This window comes from Heteronotia binoei, chromosome 11 (assembly GCF_032191835.1).
Source record: "Heteronotia binoei isolate CCM8104 ecotype False Entrance Well chromosome 11, APGP_CSIRO_Hbin_v1, whole genome shotgun sequence".
NCBI lineage: Eukaryota > Metazoa > Chordata > Lepidosauria > Squamata > Gekkonidae > Heteronotia > Heteronotia binoei.
The window spans coordinates 77,813,552-77,832,115 of record NC_083233.1 but is presented as its reverse complement, the minus strand read 5'-3'; the positions used below and the strand labels follow the sequence as shown (position 1 = coordinate 77,832,115).

At 43.5% G+C, this 18,564-nt stretch overlaps 1 protein-coding gene across 3 annotated transcripts in view; it reads left to right on the top strand.

Annotated features, from left to right (window-relative positions):
• The first annotated feature begins 8,027 nt into the window (after positions 1–8,027).
• Positions 8,028–18,564, top strand: part of ATP2A2 (ATPase sarcoplasmic/endoplasmic reticulum Ca2+ transporting 2) — a 66,948-nt gene continuing 56,411 nt past the window's right edge. For all 3 annotated transcript variants that reach the window (XR_009555980.1, XM_060250143.1, XM_060250142.1), the window contains exons 1-3: positions 8,028–8,377; positions 9,589–9,606; positions 9,858–9,940. Coding sequence is in view for 2 of the 3 variants with exons in the window: in XM_060250143.1 (XP_060106126.1) it covers positions 8,260–8,377; positions 9,589–9,606; positions 9,858–9,940 (219 nt within the window). In the remaining variant the exon portion in view is untranslated. The remainder of the gene's footprint in view (positions 8,378–9,588; positions 9,607–9,857; positions 9,941–18,564) is intronic.

Here is an 18,564-nt window from a genome sequence, read left to right as displayed (position 1 = left end):
GACCAAATCCTGTTTATGCCTCCATTCATGTATTACCTGCATTTGTTAACAAATCTGCATGAGAAAGGGAAGACCTGATTAAATCTGTGTCAATAACTTCAACAACTTCATTTCTGACGATGAGAGGTGCCAGGGCTCTTGCCCAAATGGAGTCACACCCACCTACTTGAAGCGATGCCAAAATTAATATTATTTTACTTGTAAAAATGTGCCTCATTATGAAGAACAAGATAGATGGTTTGTATATATTGGAAGGACCTCTACGGGGTGCAATGCTGGCACTCTGAGGTTTGGGTATCCCCTCTATCAGTTGGGTGGTGGCACTGGTGCCCTTACTGCACCATTGATCAAGTGTACTGTGTAGCTTTTCCCCATAGCAGTTAATGCAAATAAAATTACAATCATTTATGTGTATAGAGCAAAGAGGAAGGCAGTGCACAGGGCTAAACCTGCTCCTAGTGACTCCATGGCAACCCCAAACATTAAGAACCAATACTGCTTCTGTCTACATTGCCCCAAGGCCTCTCCAGGTTGTGTTTCATTATTAAACTAGAGTGTGACAGAACATTTTATATAGGTTAATTATATCTGTGAGCGGTGGAAAAAACAGGGCATAAACCTTGTACTCAGTACGTAAATAAAAATATGCCATCATCTGTGCAAAGAATGCCTTACAGATAATATTAAAAAATATTTGAAACATTTGGTTTCGTAGTAAGAACAAATGGTATGACCGGTGTTGTGGCATGATGATGGCTAGTGACTTTCCTACTTCACTACATGTATAAATCAGAATTTCCTCCCATTATAGCCAATAGGATTTCACCAAGAATTAATTTCTTGCAGTGCTATATTCCTGTTCAAAATACTACTATACAGTCACCTTGCAATCTCAGCATTTTGGGGGTAGCAAATTCCTACGTATTGGCCTTCCTTCTAGTTAGAAATTTCTATACTGAAGTTAATCTGCCACATTGACATAGTTCACCATCAGGGAAACTCCATGTTTCCTTAAAGGCCGCCACTCAGTGCTCTGATCTCAATTCCACAGAAATACATAGAAAAAATTCCCAGAGGCTTTATTAGGAACTGACACTCATTAGCATTGCTCTGCCCCCAGGCTTCTGTCCCTCCCCACCCCATGCAAGCGATCGATTTCCCATCAATTGCTCTGCAGGCGCATTTTGACATGGCGCTCTTTCCAATTCCCCATGTGGTATCATAATCCCTAAAAGACAGCATCACAAAACCATGAGGAAACTGGACGGAACCCCGTGTTAAAATGAGCCCATGAAGCAACTGGTGGGAAATCAATTGCTTGTGCTGGGGGAAACTGAAGAGCCTGGAAGCAGAGAAACACGAGTAAGAAATCATGCTCGGTTACAGCTCATTTGTGGACCAGTCTCAGCTCTGAATACAATGGATATTCCCTCCATTCATATTTCAAGCTGCCCCCTCTTTTCTAGCAGAAATTAATTCATGCATAGCCCAATGTATGCCCCATCACTACTTTCCCAGACAAGTTTCCATAACTGAGTGAACCAGGGACAAAATCTAGGCAACTTTGTAACAAGCACTTTTTCTGAAGCATTAAAACAAAGGGATTTTGCTATCTTAGTATGCAGGCCTCACCTATGTTTATCAGAAACAACAGGGCACAAAGAAAGAATGGAGAACCTAAAGTAGATCCTTCAGTGTTTGAGAGATACCAATAATTACACTTATTTGACACTGTTTTATGTTCAACATACAAGTGTTTACAATCTAGCATCTGCCAATGTTCCTGAGTAGAAGATACAAGATTTTAGGATAGCTCTCCCTCCCATTTTGTAATCTGATTTCCAAACCTATTTTCTAAAAGGAAATGGTACTGGTGCCACCTACATTAGGTCATGGCAATGATAATTTTATGGGTTCAAATTCACTAAGGGAAGGCCAATGTCCCAAATAATGGCAGCTAATCTTGCTAGATAAAGCTCACCATATTGCAACACAGTCCAACTCCTTTGCAAGCTAATTAACACTTTCAACATAGTTAGGATACTGCTCACACATAATGCAAAGATTTCATAACTTGTTTTCTTGATTTATCATGGCTAAAATAATGAGTAAAGAATTCAAATATGAAGAAAAGGTTTTGGGTTAAGATGAATGATCTATTACACAATCCCAGTGGACCAGGTAAGTTGTTGAAAGCGAAAGGATCCATAAAATTGGTGAGGACTATGATTCTAGAGTTCAAGATCAATATAGTGTGCTCCAGCACTGTAAAGAGGTCACCAACTCCCCCTATGTACTCTTGTTCTAAGTCAAGAACGGGTGAAGTAAGCTGGGTTTAGTCTTGTGCGATCTCCTTAGGTTCCCTAACAAAAATCTTTTTGGTCTAGTTAAGTTTAGTTGCAAAAGGAAAACATACTCAGAATTTCTGCACAGAAGATAACTGACCAGACTGATGAGGGAATTTTTTACAACGGACCAGTTGCACCTAGACTATGATGATGAGTCTCTTATCATTTTCTCAGCTGAGGTCTAGATATGATTTGTCAACTTCTGTTAAATAGTAATATTTACGATTGCAACATATGTTGACATCTAAATATAGCCCTGTGGCAGAGTCCTTTTTTGCTCCTGGAACCTTAATTGAATCAATGCAGAAAATGAAACCTACAATATTTGTCTATAATATAAATAGTAAATATTGTTTAATAAATACGATATATAGAGTTTCAATGGAATAAGCTAGACTGCCGTATTTTGTCAAAGCAATGGGATATATGGCCTTAAAGTTTATACCTACTCTCCTGATGGATCTTAAGCTGTGATTAATTCAGCAAAGAAAAATTATGTTTAGGATCTACTGGAGACCAAAGCAACTGTTTAGCAAGGATTAAGTGAAGTATCTGTTGGTGTGCTAACTCACAGGAAATATCCCTTAAACATATGCTTTGGCCATGTCCAGTCATCAGTTTTTTTCTGAGAGAAAGTTAGTGTTCATATCAATTTTGTATTATATTGTTCACTGACTTTTGAGGTTGCCTATGTATTTTTAAACTATCTGCCCATCTCTTGGAGGCTCACCGATGGTCAATTAAAATGGACCATCCATGCCCATATTACAGCTTAAAAACTCATATTACAACACTGGAAAGGTGAATCTGTGGTAAATAAATGGATTGAGGACCTCAGAACTCTCAATATTTGAGCCCCTAGCATATAGGCAGCAATTGCATATTGACTTATTTTTAGATCTCCTGGAATTCCAGCTCATCTCTAGACAGAGATTATTTCCCCTGGAGAAAATAGAGGCTTTGGAGGGTGAGCTGTATGGTGTTGTCCCTGCTGAGGTCCCTGTCTTCCCCAGGCTCCACCCCCAAACCTCCAGGAGTTTCTCAATCTGGATCTGGCAACCCTGCCCCCCCCCCACGCCCCACTGGTAGTAAGGGAGACCTGGCAAACCTATTCTTATCCTACAAGAACCTCAGAATAGCAGGGCAAAGAGCCCTGTAGACTGAGGGAGTGAACATGAGAGAGAGGGAGGGGGGGATTTTATCTAGTTTATACTTGTATATCTTACCCTTCCTCTAACAATCACAGAACAGTGTACATGACTCTGCCCATCCCCATTTTATCCCCACAACAACCCTGGAGCAGAGTAAGCTGTGAGAAACTGACTGGCCCAAGATGTGCAATGAGTTGCACAGTCTGCCCAGTCTTAATTATTATACTACACTGCTTGCAAATGACCTGGAAGGATTCCTTGGAAGTAACTGGGGCAACTTTACATAAGACCATAAGAGAAGCCACGTTGGATCATGACCGTGGCCCATCCAGTCCAACACTCTGTTTTGTCTCACAGTGGACAAAACCCGGGTGTTATCAGGAGGTCCACCAGTGAGGCCAGAATTCAAGAAGCCCTCCCACAGTTGCCCCACCCCCCAAAAGAATACAGAGCATCATCACTCCAGACAGAGTGTTCCATCGATACCTTGGGGCTAATAGCCACCGATGGACCTCTGCTCCATATGTTTACCCAATCCCCTCTTGATGCAGTCTATGCTTGTAGTCACTGCCACTTCTTGTGGCATTGAATTCCACATGTTAATTACCCTTTTGGGGTGAAGACGTACATATTTCGATCTGTTCTAAGCCTACTGCTTATTAATTTAATTGAAGGCCCACGAGTTCTTGTATTGTGAGAAAGGGAGAAACATACTTCTTTCTCTGTCTTCTCTATTCCATGCATAACTTTGTAAATTTCTATCTTGTCACCCATCAATCATAATTTCTCCAAGGTAAAGAACCCTGACATTTTTAACCTTTCTTCATAGGGAAGATGTTCCATCGTTTTAGTGGCCCTTTTCTGCACCTCTTCCAATGCTACCTTTGCCAAATCCTTGGAAAAGTTACTCTCTCTGAATGTTAATGTCACCTCACACAAAGTTAAATTTCTTACCTAGAAATCATTCTTCAGCATGCAAGTCTTTCTTGCTGGGCGCACATAGAGTGAGAAGTCACAACCAACAGGAATTGTTGCCATAAAAACCCTGCAGTAAAACGAGACATGGGTATATTCTTAATTCACAACAAACTATCCTTGTATGTTGTCACAGATACACAACTTGGGAGGGAATGTGGAACAGTTTCACCAGCCTGATCTCGTCAAATCTTGGAAGCTAAGCAGGGCTGGTACTAGGATGGGAGACCATCAAGAAAGACTCTGCAGAGGGAGGCAACAGCAAACCACCTCTGCTTCTCAATTGCCTTGAAAACTCCAATTTGCCATAAATTGACTGCAACTTGATGACATGTACGTGGTACGTACATACACATACAAGCTTGGAAGCCACCCATCAAGACTTGACAAGAGGTACACACACCTAACAAAGCAGACTTGTGGCCATTTTAAAGGGAGATTAGAAAGACTGCTGCATTGCAACTAACAAAGCTCAAGACAATGCATCCACCTGGATTAAGTCTAGACCTAGGTTTCCTGTCTCATTACCAATACTGATTTCACCACACCTATGACCTCTCTGCATATCACACCTAATCCAATCATACTTTCTATTGTCATTTGCCTGCTAATGTTAATTGGCATCTGAAATCACTCCTTTCCAATATATTGGACAGATGGACTCACATTCCAGCTGTACCTGAAGAAGTGAGCAGCGTCTCACAAGCGCCTCCTCTGCCGCAAATGTGGTTAGTCTTGCTCTTCAATTGTGGCCATGGTGTGAGTTGATGTTGACTTTGATAGCCTTTAAGCAGGGCCAGTGCGTGGGAGTAGGCAAAGTAGGCAGTCACCTAGCGTGCCACCTGGCCTAGGGGGCACCACTGGGCGCCCCCTCCCAATGCGTGACTCTGGCTCCTGACCGCTGTCACCTTGTCCTCTCCCATCACCAAGCTGCCCTCAACAAAGCCAAGCCACTCCCCGATGTGTGACTTGGCCTCCCACCTCATCCTATCCCGCCACCCTCCTTCCTGGTTTGACCGGCAAGCACTTCTTCTCACAATTTTTTAATAACATCACTTTTTTTTTTGAAAAATTAAGAATGCGAAAAGTTTAAAGTTTGGTGCTCTTCATTTTCCCTAATTTTTTTTACTAATGGAGGGGGGCACTAGTGGGTAATTCGCCTAGGGTGCCAGAAAGCACCATGAAAAAAAGCCCTGGATGATGGTTAATTAGATATTCAGTGGGGTCCTATGTTAATGAAATGTTTGTTGGTCTTACGTTTTGGTTTTCTCCAAATATCCAGGAAATATCCAAACACCACCTGGAGGCTGGCAACCCTACCTACATGGTCAGCACAAATCAGCTGTGACTCAACAGCAACATATATTTTCAGTTAAAAAGATGATAGATAGATAGATAGATAGATAGATAGATAGATAGATAGATAGATAGATAGATAGATAGATAGATAGATTTTACAGTGATTTTTTCCTGGAAAAAGAGGTGTGGAGACTCTCAAGAGGGAAACGAAGGAGAAACATACAAATTTAAAAATGTTGGAGAATTTTGTTTCCACAAAGAGGTTCCAGAACTCCGTTCTGCCACATTCCCCCATAAAAAAAGCCCTGGATGATGGATTTAGCTGAAATGCTTTCAACAATTATTATAAGACACCTTGAACTACCAGTAAAAGCGGGATACAAATGTTTTAACAAATAATAAAAAAGGGTCACCACCGCTTTGCAATCAGAACGACTAACCTACTCCACTTTCGTTGTGGTTTCAGCCCAGTTAACACGAACAAACAAAGACCAGACCCCAATTTGTGATTCTTTTAACCTGGCAAAAAAACATTTCCATGACTCTGCACACTAATTCCCTGCCCGCTTTCTCCATATTTAGTACCGCCTGCCATTCCATCTTATTGTCAGATGAAGCGTGCTTAGAGCACACAAAAGCTTCCATTCTGAATAAAACTTTTGTTGGTCTTAAAGGTGACACTTGAGTCCTGCTTTTTTCTACTGCTTCAGACCAACACGGCTGTCCACCTGGATCTATCTTCTACTCCAGGGGTGGCCAACGGTAGCTATCCAGATGTTTTTTGCCTACAACTCCCATTAGCCCCAGCCATTGGCCATGCTGGCTAGGGCTGATGGGAGTTGTAGGCAAAAAAAAATCTGGAGAGCTACCGTTGGCCACCCCTGTTCATCACAAATCCGTTCCAATTCCTAATTTCTTCCTATTTCCTCACATCCTGTCATTGCGACACGCGCTCCCTGTGAAGAGCCACGTCCTGTGTCTGAATTTTTTTTTTGGAAATATGAGAAGTTCGAGAGGGGAGGGGATAAAAATTAATTTTTATTTTTATTTTATTAATTTTTATTCCTCCCCCTTTTTATGATTTTGTATTTTTACGCTGCACTTCATCGCAAAGAGGGGTCGGCCGCCTCAGAGCAAGCCACGCCCTCGCCTAGTGGCGCGAGACGGAGAGCAGCTTTTCACAGCCTCACGCGCTGAGGGGAATGAGGGATCTTTCCCGCCCCTCCCCCTCCCTGCCGTCCGTTGACGCGCGAGACTTCCCTCGCTGGGAGGGGGAGGAGGGGCGGCGGTTGGCCTCTTTTTTTTTAAAAAAAAAAAATCGTTTTATTCGTTTGGTTCTGACGCCCGCCTGCGGGGTTCTCCACCACTGCGCTACCAATCCCGTGGTCGCTAACCGCAAAGTCAAGGCGCGGGAGGGGGACTTTTTTTTTTTTTGTAAATGGTCTGTGTGGCGCGCCTTGACGTGAGGCGAGCGCTCCTTCCTTCCTTCCTTGCCCGGCTCCTCTCTACAACCTCAGCAGCGGGATCCGGGTTTCGAGTGACGACACCACGAGAGGGAGGGAGGGAGCCGGCCGAGCAAGAGCAGAAGGGGCTGGAGGAGGAGGAGGAGCTCCGCCGTGGCTCCTCCCCCTCCTCGGCTCGGCGCCGCCGTCCAATCAGCGTCGTCCACATGCCGCGGCCGCGCGAGGGGCAGCGGCGAGTTGGCTCCGATAAATTCTATTAGAGCAGCCGCCGCCGGCTCAGCCCGCTCTGGGGAGGGAAGCCGACCGAGGGGGGAGGGAGGAAAGGAAAGAAAGGGAACCGCCGCCGAGGCTGCCTGCCTGCCTGCCGCTGAGAGGACAGAAAGACCAACCGGCAGCAACCGCCGGAGGCCTGGGCAGTGGCCACCCGACCCCTGAGGGAAGCGAGGAGGCGGCCTCGAATCCAACCAGCCTTGGAAAAGGAGGGGGGGAGGGGAAGAAACAGGGGGGTCCCACACGTTGAATCGCCCCCGAGTTCCGTCACTGACAAAATCCCCCCCCCTTCAGCTCCATTTAAAAGGGGCCGGGTGACAATTGGCCCCACCACCGAAAAGGGCCGATCTAAGGGGGCCCGCAGAACGAGGGGGGAAAGCACCCTCCCCTCCCCACAGCGGCTCTTCCCAGGGAGGGGAAGCCTTTAAAAAAACCCAATACAACTCTTCCCCCCTTCCCCTCCCCTCCCCAATCCATCCTCCTCTTCCTTCCCTCCCTCCCTCCCGGGTCCAGACTTCTCTGGCTCTTTCTATGGTGGCGACTCGGAGGCGGCGTGGGGATCCGTAGGGGCGGGGGGGGGTGGCGAGGCGCAGGGGCGAAGTGGCCGGCCGAGGCTCCGCTCCGGGTTGCTGCTGCTGCTGCGAAGGAGGAAGAGGAAGAGCGAGGAGGAGAGAGCAGCGAGGAGGAGGCACGCCGGGGAACCACTACTCGCCTCCCTTCTGCCGCTGCTGCTGCTTCCCGGCCTCCGCCGCCATGGAGAACGCGCACACCAAGACCGTGGAGGAAGTGCTGGCTTATTTCAGCGTCAACGAGAGCACCGGGCTCAGCTTGGAGCAAGTCAAGAAGCTCAGGGAGAGATGGGGAGCCAACGGTAAGGTGGGGGACGGCGGCACAGGACTCGGCTTCTGGCTGCCTCTCTGTGTCTCTTCTCCCTCCCCCCCCCCCCCCAAAAAAAAAATCCTTTCCCTGGAAAGGGAAGATGCTTTGGAGATACTCTCTCTTTCTCCCCACCTTTCACTCCTCTATCATTCCTCTTTATCTCCATTCTGGGCCTGTTTCAAGGCTTTGAGCCACAACAGACAGGGAGATACATACACACATGCGGGGGGGGGGGCGGAGAGAGAAAAGCCGGCATCTGTTTCAGGACCCAGAATCAAAGGAAGGGGGGGGGGAAGGGAGAGGAGAAGATGGCTGACTCGGAATCTACCTCGTGGGTTTCCTGCATGCCCCGGGCTGCTGGGGCTGTTCCAACATACAAGCTGTCAGCTTGGCTTCCTTTTCACCTCTCAGTGGTTGCGGGGTGGGGGAGAGGCGACTTTTATTAAAAAAAAAGGGGGGGTGACTTCTGGATTTTTTTCACTCCCCATCTTCATGGGGTTTTATTTGCTTCTCTGTGTCGCCTGTTTGACCTCTTGTTTCCTCCGTGCTTTCCTTCCGGCTTTGTTCCTGATCCGTGCCAGGGGTTGCTCTTTATTCCAGAATGGATTCCAAAGGATTCCACGCGCCCCCCCCCAAAAAAAACCCCCCCCACCACTGGGATATTTGTGTGTTTGTGTATTTTTAAAAGAACCTGTTTTTAAATAGTAAATCGGTATTGGGGGAAGCTGTACCAGGAGCTATCCCAGAATAGCATAATGGTTCCTACTACAGCTATCTCAATTTTCTTTTTTCTTCCGGAAAATGATGGGGCAGGATTCCATGTTTGGCCATGGTGGGGGGGAGGGTAGCGGAGCATTCAAAGCCTTTGACCCGGTGTGTGGGGAGCTGCATTAGAAGTTACAGTTGGCACCAGTGATGACTTGGCTGAATTTGTAACCTCACCAGCTCACTGCTGAAACTCACTTAACCGCATGAGGCCTGAGCTATCTGCCTGCCTCATTGATAGAAGGTGGTGTAAGAGTGATGTAGCTTATGCCTGCATAAATTTTTCAGTTGAGTGTCCTAGCTTAACAAAATGGTTTAGCTTGTGAACCAAAGTGAGAAGCATTGGTGACAGGATACTGTTTATCTGATAGAATTTCCTGACTTTTTCTTTGTCTCCCCTCTTTCTCATGCTTCCGGGGAAATCCTTGCCTCTTAAAGAACTACCAGCTGAAGAAGGTAAGCAAACTTATAAGCCATTTGTTATATTTCTCTAGTTTGAGTCAGAGACACCTTTAAGGCTAACAGGATTTTATTCAAGGTGTGAGCTTTTGTGTGCATGCACACCTCTTCAGTTACATTGAAATGGAAGTTACCAATCCATGCATATAGCTAGAGGGTGAGCAGCAAATTACCCACCTGAAGTTATATTTTTCTGCATGTTTTACACCGTGTGTCTTACAGTTTATGCCTGTGTTTTATCTTGGCAGGAAAAACTTTACTTGAGCTCGTGATCGAACAGTTTGAAGACTTATTAGTTAGAATTTTGTTGTTGGCAGCATGTATATCTTTTGTAAGTATTCTCTTATATCCTTAATGTATTATGTGTATGTTGATGTACAGGTTTCCCTGAAGTTCTTAATTTGCTCTGTGTAAAATCTTGAGAAATGAAATGTATGTTCAGTTTTATTTCCTTTCTGCTTCAATCTTTAAGTCTTAATAAACTGGATCCTAATCTTTAGTATACTCTGCTCATGACCTGAGTTCAATCCCGGCGGAAGCTGGGTTCACGTAGCCAGGTCAAGGTTGACTCAGGCTTCCATCCTTCCGATGTCGGTAAAATGAGTACCCAGCTTGCTGGAGGTGAAGTGTAGATGACTGGGGAAAGCAATGGCAAACCATCCCATAAAAAAGTCTGCTGTAAATACGTTGTGACTCGACGTCACCCGAGAGTCGGAAACGACTGGTGTTTGCACAGGGAACTACCTTTAATCCTCAGTATGCTTCTTTATGAACAAATTTATCTGGAACATTCCAATGAAAAGCTATGTTTAATATGGAGTCTAGACCGTATATAAGTTAAGCTAGGTGCAAGAAATGCTTTTGGATAAATGTTATCTTTGTCTGGGACATTTTTACCTTGGCTTGAAGCAGATTTGCCTAGTGTTGCCTTTTAACCTTGGCCCCAATAGGAAGGTGAACTTTTTTTTTTTTTTGCAGTTGATTGTTATGAAACTAACTGAGACTGGAAGTCTTTTTTTGGATGCAATGCAAACTGTAAATAGAATTTGCATGGGGAATATTCCAGTTGCCCTCCCTTGCTGATAATAGCAAGGTGACAGTTGTTGCTCTTGACAGTGACAAGAACGATGACAGCGGTGATGGCACCATTGTTGACCAAATTTGGTAACTGACCTTTGGGAAGCCTCTTGTAAAAGAAACTCCTTGCCTTGCATGCAGAACTAGTGGGACGGAGCTGTGGAGCTGGGTCTCAATATATATGTATTTTACAAAGGGGGTCGGTTATTATTGTCCAGTGCCCATTGTGTGATTGTGAAGGAACGCTAGGCGCATAGCAAAAATAAATAAAAACACAGGAGGTCATGGTACGTGTATTACGGACAAGTTAAATAAGGAAAAATTGGGCAGATTCTCTTCAAAGAGAATAGGTTAAATTACTGAGGGTTAATCACGTTGCATTAGATAGCGTTATGCATGACTTGTGAGGAAAGGCAGATCTCAATCTGTTTTTGGGCCCAAAGCTCCCAATGTCCTTGGGCATGAAGCTGCTTGTTGCTTGAGCCTACTCACAGGGCCACTGAGACAAGTGCTATGTACACTGAAAAAGTAGCCTAGAAAAGGTTGGATTCCCAGAGGCCCTTGCCACATGTACTAGAGTATGTATTACTTCCTTGCATGTATTGGGGCTTTCTAGTTTTTCCTTTCTGCTACAGCTCCTTGTGTTGTGTTTGGCTGCTCCTGAGAGGAGGACGGAAGGCATTTTGTTGCCCCAGGCACATCCTGGAGGCCAGTTACCAATCACATCACCTACATACATGCAGTTCAAAAGGTGATGAGCCTCAGAGGTGCTTCTAGCACTGCTAGGGTTCATCCTCTTCCCAGAGGTAATGAATGTTTGGGGGGGGGGGTGGAGAGATTACAGGTTGTCATTTCCCTGACCGATATCACCAGATGCAAGGTAAGCCTCCTAGAACTTGCTTTCCTCCCAGTGTCAGGAAAGCTACTGGTGCCCAGTCTCCTTCCGAGGCCACACCACCTGGGATTGAGAGCTCCTGGCAGATCATTTCCACTTGACCTGTGCAGCAGTTGTCTGGGATTCGAGAATAAGGCAAGCTTGATGCTGCTGCTGGGGCTCACCCTCCTGGCAGGTGTGCAGTGGTGGAGGGAGTCAGGGATGTGGAGATGGGCACAAGCCACACTTGCTGCCGGCTCCTCGTGCTGCCACCCTCTTCAGGTGCTGACTCCGCAAGTGGCCGCTTAGCTTGTTTGTGCAGTGAACAGATCCTTCCTCCAGATGATTCCACAGTTTCCTGGAGCAGCTTTTCAGGGTCATGAAAGATGCGACGGGAGGGGGAGTAGCATGAGAAATCCATTGCTTGTGCAGAAGCACCAACATGAGTGTGGAAATCTCAATTTGTGTTTCTTAAGTGCACCTAATATAAATAGCAGTTTCTCAAGTAACTTCCATATTCTTGGTGGCTTTTAAAATGGAAAACAGACACAATCCTGACTTGTTCTGCCCTTGGCGATTGACTTGGGACAGTGAGGAAGGGAATCTTTTGTACCATTCTGCAGTGTAGTCTGCTGCTGCTTCTAGGCCAATGAGAGTTTCACATATCAGGACATGCTGGCATGCTGTTTAAAAAAGGGGGGGCGGGCTTCAGTTCTGGTATGCACATATCAGGGTAGGCAGGCTTTGGCTGGCACGTTTGCTTTGTGGGAGACAGGTGGCTTAGTCATTCTGACTTTTTCCCCTTATGAAGGTGAGCTTTGTTTGGCAGTACAAATTTTGAATGAGTGGGCATTTTATCTGTAGGAAGCTGGTGCTTAAGATGACAGTTACATGTCTTGGAGCGTGCTAGAGAGAGTGGGGGAAAACAGGGATACTCTGGCCCACTAAAAAAAAAATGGACGTAGTATTAGTAATAGATTTGATCAGAGGTGGTTTAAGTTGTTGCTTAAGCTGTTAGTTCCTGCATTGATTAGTGTGTCTGTTTCGTTTAACAAAGAAGCTGATGATTTCCTCTTAATAAAAACTTCTGGTTTCAAAGTAGATTCGACTGCCAGTCAGTTATTAGTGTGGTAAGTTGACCTTTAGAGTTAGATGGCTCAAACTTGGAGATGACTTGCCTTATCTTATGTGGTATTCCTTAGCAGGTATGATGACACATTTTCAGTTTTGCTGGGAACTTGTTTTTCTAAAGCAGTTTCCTGGAAGGAAACCAGTGAGGCTATTCCTTCACAGTCTGTTCTAATCTTTCAAAACTAAATTTGGAGTATGCTAATTTCACAGTAGTAGGAAAAAATAGGTGTATTGACTTCCATTCCACAGTTTATATTTGCACTGAGTTTATTATTACTGCTTTAATAGTGTCATCTAATTCTGTTTAAATTCAGAAATGACATTCTAGACTTGCATTATGCATATTAAAGATATTTGCAGATTAGGTTTTGCAGGGGGATCAGCATTGGCTATATTTGATGAACAAACTAATTGTAATCCTCGAACTGCATTGTTAAGCAATTGTCTATGGGTTCTGAGATGCAGTCCTCTTTGCAAGCCAGAATTTTTTTGTGATCGAGTTTGGTCTTGATGAGCTTCTACTGATTAGAAACAAATATAGACTTACAAATTCATTGCTGGACAAAGCTGAGATGTGTTGGCATATTGAAACCATGACATCTGGCAGTTTTTGATCAGATATAGTCTAGTAAATGAAAAAAGGTGACATTGCATAGCTTTTTTCTTGTGCACTGCATTAATACAGGGACAATTGTGAGTACTGATGTTGGAGTGCAAGGTGGAAATATTCAATTATAAAGTGTTTAAACTTGTTCCTACTGGAATAACAGGAGAACTCATTTGTTCAATAATCATAATGAACTTGCACCATTTGTTTCCTGAAAAGATATTTATAAGGGCAAGCGTGAGACTGCTGGGGCAAAAACTGTCTAACTTCCAAGACTTGCATGAATCTGGAAAATCTCAAGGAGAATACAGGGCAGTAGTTTTGTGAGGTGTGTGTGTCTGTGCTACATTGTGCTATGAATAAGTGCAATTTAAAATATTCAAAATCTGAGCTGTGTTACAATTTCACTGTTGCATGAATATATCATTTCTGTATTGACATAACGTACCATAAAGTTTTACGTGAATTTTAATGTTGAGCTATTATGGATGTCCAGCAGTTTAGCATTTAAGTTTGTACACAAAGATCATGAGCTAAGTATAGGTTGCGTCAGTGTTAGCAGTAGAAATCCAGGAAGAGATGAACTTGAGCAGTTTTGTATATGTGGCATTATGTTGGTGAGTTGTTTGAAAAATGGAATGGGAAGATGACTGTCCCATAGATGTGGATTTAGGCACTCTTGTGAAGAAGTACAGCTTAGCAGGCATGCATTGAAGAGAAGAGGGAAATAATTGTCGCTTCAAGGGAGTATCTACATAATTGCATTTGCTAACGATATGTTGGAAGTAGGGGTGTGCAGTTTTTAAAATTGATTTTGTTGTTGTTCAGGTCTATTGGGCTGGGGGGCGGGAAATGGGTATTTCTGAAAAATCCTGGATCACAATACCAGTATGGTATTCAGATCCAGATTTAAAAAAAAAAAATCTCAAATGTTAGGGGTCCAATAGACCCAAGAAGAAAAGTGCCTGTTTTTTTTTTTTTTTAAAGCCAGCCCAATCCTGGGGTTGGCTTGACTTCTCCTGCAGTACAGGTTAAACTGCACTTCAGGAGGAGCTGGCTCCAAGCTGAGCTGGTGGGAACAGTCTGCTCCCCCAGCACAGCTGATTCTCTAGCTATCTTCTGCAGTCCCTTTAAACTTTAAAGGGACTAGCTGCGTTAGAAGCCCAACAAACAGCTGTTTTCTAATCTACCAGTAATGGTCCTCTCCCCCTCCCGCCCCCAGTATTTCCCAAGAAAACCCAGATACATTTGGGAAACCAAAATACTAGTAAGATATTTTAAGGTATTTTCAGCTCAGGTAGATCTGAATGCGCACCCTAGTTGGAAGGTACTTAAGTCATATCCTGAACTGGACACACTAGTTCATCCTCTCCTGCCTTGTCTACTCTGACTAGAAGTGGATCATTAACACCTGATAGGCAGAGGTCCTTTTCAGCTCCACTGCTCCTCTCTGGAGATTGAACCTGGGTTTTTAGGCATATAAGCACATACTTTTCCATTGAGCTAGTCTCCCGTTCTTGGAGACGCCCTTCTACAGCATCACATCCTGCGATACTAGCCTTGTTTCTTGGATGCAGTTTCAATGGTTACGTATTCATTTGAAGTGCAGATTTACATTATTGTCCTGAGCATAACAGTCTGCTGTGAAGATTTGAAAAGCGACCGTGACACTGATGTAGCAAAGGGTTCAGAGCACACAATCATACTCTTGTAGCATCACAAATGCAGCATAGAAGATTAAGCTATTGGAGCGTGAGATCATTTTATCTAGTTGTATCTGCTATACCAGGAGTAATGCACAGTGTTCTTTATGCTCTGCATTCATACACAATGTTTTAGCTTTGGCGTGTTCTGACTTCTGGGGATTGCATGTATTATCTGATGGCACTTCTTGAAGTGGGCTCAATATAGCTCAGGAAACATGTTCGTAACCTGAATACGAATTCAGGTAGTCATCAGACCACCAGCTTCTTTTGCTGCTCTAACCACGAAGGCAATCTGCTTTTGGGTAAGTCGAACTTAACTTGTTCCACCTATTAAGAGCCACGTGGAGTTGATAGCTTTGCTATTCTAAGAAAGGAGGGATTCCACCTGTTATGTAAGATCACTTTTTTGAACAGTGATTTTGGATTGTTTCCCCTTTTGATAAAGCAATGAATGTGACGTGACACCCCAACTAAAACTGGATGAAAGGGTTTGGTGTAAGTGGGGCCTGTTCCATCCTGAAGAACTCATTTTATTTCTAGCACCTCCGTGGACAGCTCCTTGCAGATTTGTTTTCTCAAACTCTGTGCCTTTGAAAAGGCATTGAGGTAAAAATATTACTTGCTATGTAGCCTGTCTTGTTTACAAAGGATGTTTGAAAATGGCTGCTGAATTGCTTTGGTTAATGAAAATGAAAATTGGATTTCCTAGACGTATCTGAGAAGGATATCAGAAAACATTTAATCCCGTTGTGCTTTTAATGAGCTGATTGACTGATATTTGATCCGATGCTGTCAAAATAGTTGATCGGATAAATCTTGGGAGGTTCTTAAACTGCCTAAGAATTGTATGTCTGTGGTAGTTCAGGTGTTTAAGACAAGGGGAAAGCATTTATGCAACTCTGCGTTAGGTCTTGCAGACTAAAGCTGTTTAGTATCATTTTTTTAAAGTTGTAATAAAGTTGTAGAACTATTTTAAAAAGAAGCTGCAAAGTAGCCTGTTTAGGAGGGATTACCTTGGCAAGATATTTAAAGTTGATGATTGCATTGATTCCAGAGAACCCTTGTTTTCCACGTCTCAAAGTCAGAATAGCAACTGATAGATGCAGATAAATTGGTAAGGGTCTGGGAAGGTAGCAGACAGGGTTAATCCTTCTGTTGATAGCTTCATTTTTTCTGTGGGATTTTCAGTGGAAAGAGTTAGCTCCTTTTGAATTGTGAGGAGAGATGAAACAATCTGAACTGATGGTTGGCAGCTCCCCATATGGCCAAATAACTTGTGTGGAATAACTTGTCAAGGTTATTGCAAAGAAAACTTTTATTTGTTTAATTTTAAATGAAATACGGTAAGTTAGACTTCATCATAGTAAAATCAGCAAGCTATTAAAAGTCCAGATGGCACTCTAGAGAGGGTGAGAAAAATGATAGCGTTAATAAGGGACTGTCGGATACATAACATGTACTAAATATGCAATCTAACATTTAACAAAACTGTATTTTAGCAGGATTGGACAGGGAAATGAATTAGTTTAATTAGACTTAGGTAGGATTCTGTTTGCCACTGAAATACTTTGTCATTCAAGTGATTCTTCCGCTCCACAGTGGGTCAGTAGATGTGTGGATTATTGATACAATCTATGCTTTGCATGCTCCTTGTTTTAGGATTAGTCATAGTTATTAGACACATCACACTGGTGTTATATTAATAATTGTTAATGTGACTTTTCATGAAGTGGTCAAATCTGCACAGGAGTTGTTGCAATATTTTTAGTTTTCTTCTTTCTTCGTTTTCTTCTTCCTTGACCAAATAATTGCTGACAGTCTTAATTGTAGGTCTGTTACCGACTTGTCAGATAATGATCATGAACTAACCGGGCTGCTGCAGATACAGAGTTTGTTTCTGTTATTGTACATACCTTCTTTAAAATTTCTGGTTGTATAATGCTGGAGTTCTGCAAGCAATTAATGGATTAGGGGTGACTCTCAACAGCGATTGAACTTCCCAGCTAAAAAGTAGTAGCATCAAAAATAAACTTGGTATTTCTTAAGCCGGTACAGGGATAGTGAAACAATAGAGAGTTGCTTATCCTTGCTGTCTTTCATTGTACCTTTTTGAACAGGAAGTGTTTCATTGAACTTTCATTCATTGTTAACTTAGAATAGCATGCTAATGATTAGTCTGCACAGCACCCATGGATCTCTCCATGGTTGAAGAGATCTCCCTGCAAAATATCCGTTGATAATGGTAGGCGGCAGTTACTGGGGAATCAGGTGTGCCAGGATTTACTATTCAATGTGTTACATCTTAGCTTTGGTAAAGATCATTTTCTGGCAGACTTACAAAATGCTTTGGCTTGGGATCTACACATTTGGGTTCCCCTTGGAAGCAAGCCATAGTTTCTCCTGCCTCTCACCCCAATTGAAACGAAAAGTTTTCTTTTTTTCTTTAATATCTCATATTACACTGAACTCTAGAGACACTTGAAAACGGTGAGACCTCTTAAGCACGGCAGGAAAGTGTGGCAAGAGTTGGGTATGCCCCAGCCCCTGTTCTATTTTGGGGCAGGAACCTGCCAGCTACAACTGCCACTAGGAACCTAGCAAGTGCATCTCATGACCCCTTTTCAGGTTCCAGAATCTACTCCTTCAGTGTTCAAGATAGCAGCATAAGCATAACTAAAGGAGAAAATTGCATTAGTAATGCATTTTCCACAAACGTGTTTTCTCTGTCTTCTTCCTATCTGCTTAACATTTTCATTTCTGTTGGGCTGTGTGACCCTTTCCTACAATCCTTTGTTATAAAGGAAAGGTGAGCAGTGCTGCTGTAACCTATTCATATTGTTATTCCTTTCTTTGAGCTTAGGTTTGGTTCAGCAGCTGTCATGGCAAAGCTATGTCTGGATTGTACTACTTCTGACTGCAGAGTAGTCTGCAGTGGATCTGTTGCACACTAGCGTGGCATCTGTTATAAGGTTCAGAACTGGAGAAATGTGAATTTCAGATTCTGGAATTATGTTACAGCAATGCTTTGGTTGATGAAAGAAGCCTAAACAGTTTATAATGAAGGCTTTCAGACACAAGAGAGCATCTTGCAGGGCATCCAAATAAGATTGCCTTCACGACTCTGGCTGCTGTTGTTGTTTTTTTGTCCATCCTGTCTCCATGTCCCGTCCTCCTCCCCCCAATTTAAGACTGCTAACGGGCAATAAAAACATCATGATGGAATTGTGTCAAGGCACAGGAGCGTGCAACAGAACTTAAGTGCCCATTAATCAGTAGCACAATTAGAGGACTTGATGTCACTAGTGCTGTTTAGACAGAACACTGGTAAAAATCACATGTACCTTGCAGAAAATGTCCATTTACCGTTGTCAGACTGGGCTGTATTGGGGGGGGGGGGGCGGGTTGAATGCATAAATCTGGCATAAGGAACAAATTCCTAAATAGCCATACTTATTGCTGAGCGTTTTTACTTATCATTTCATCAGGTCACAGAGTAACCATTTTCAAACAATTGTATTTGAGTGCTTGTATGGAATGTGAGACAGCAGAAGAGGATCTTA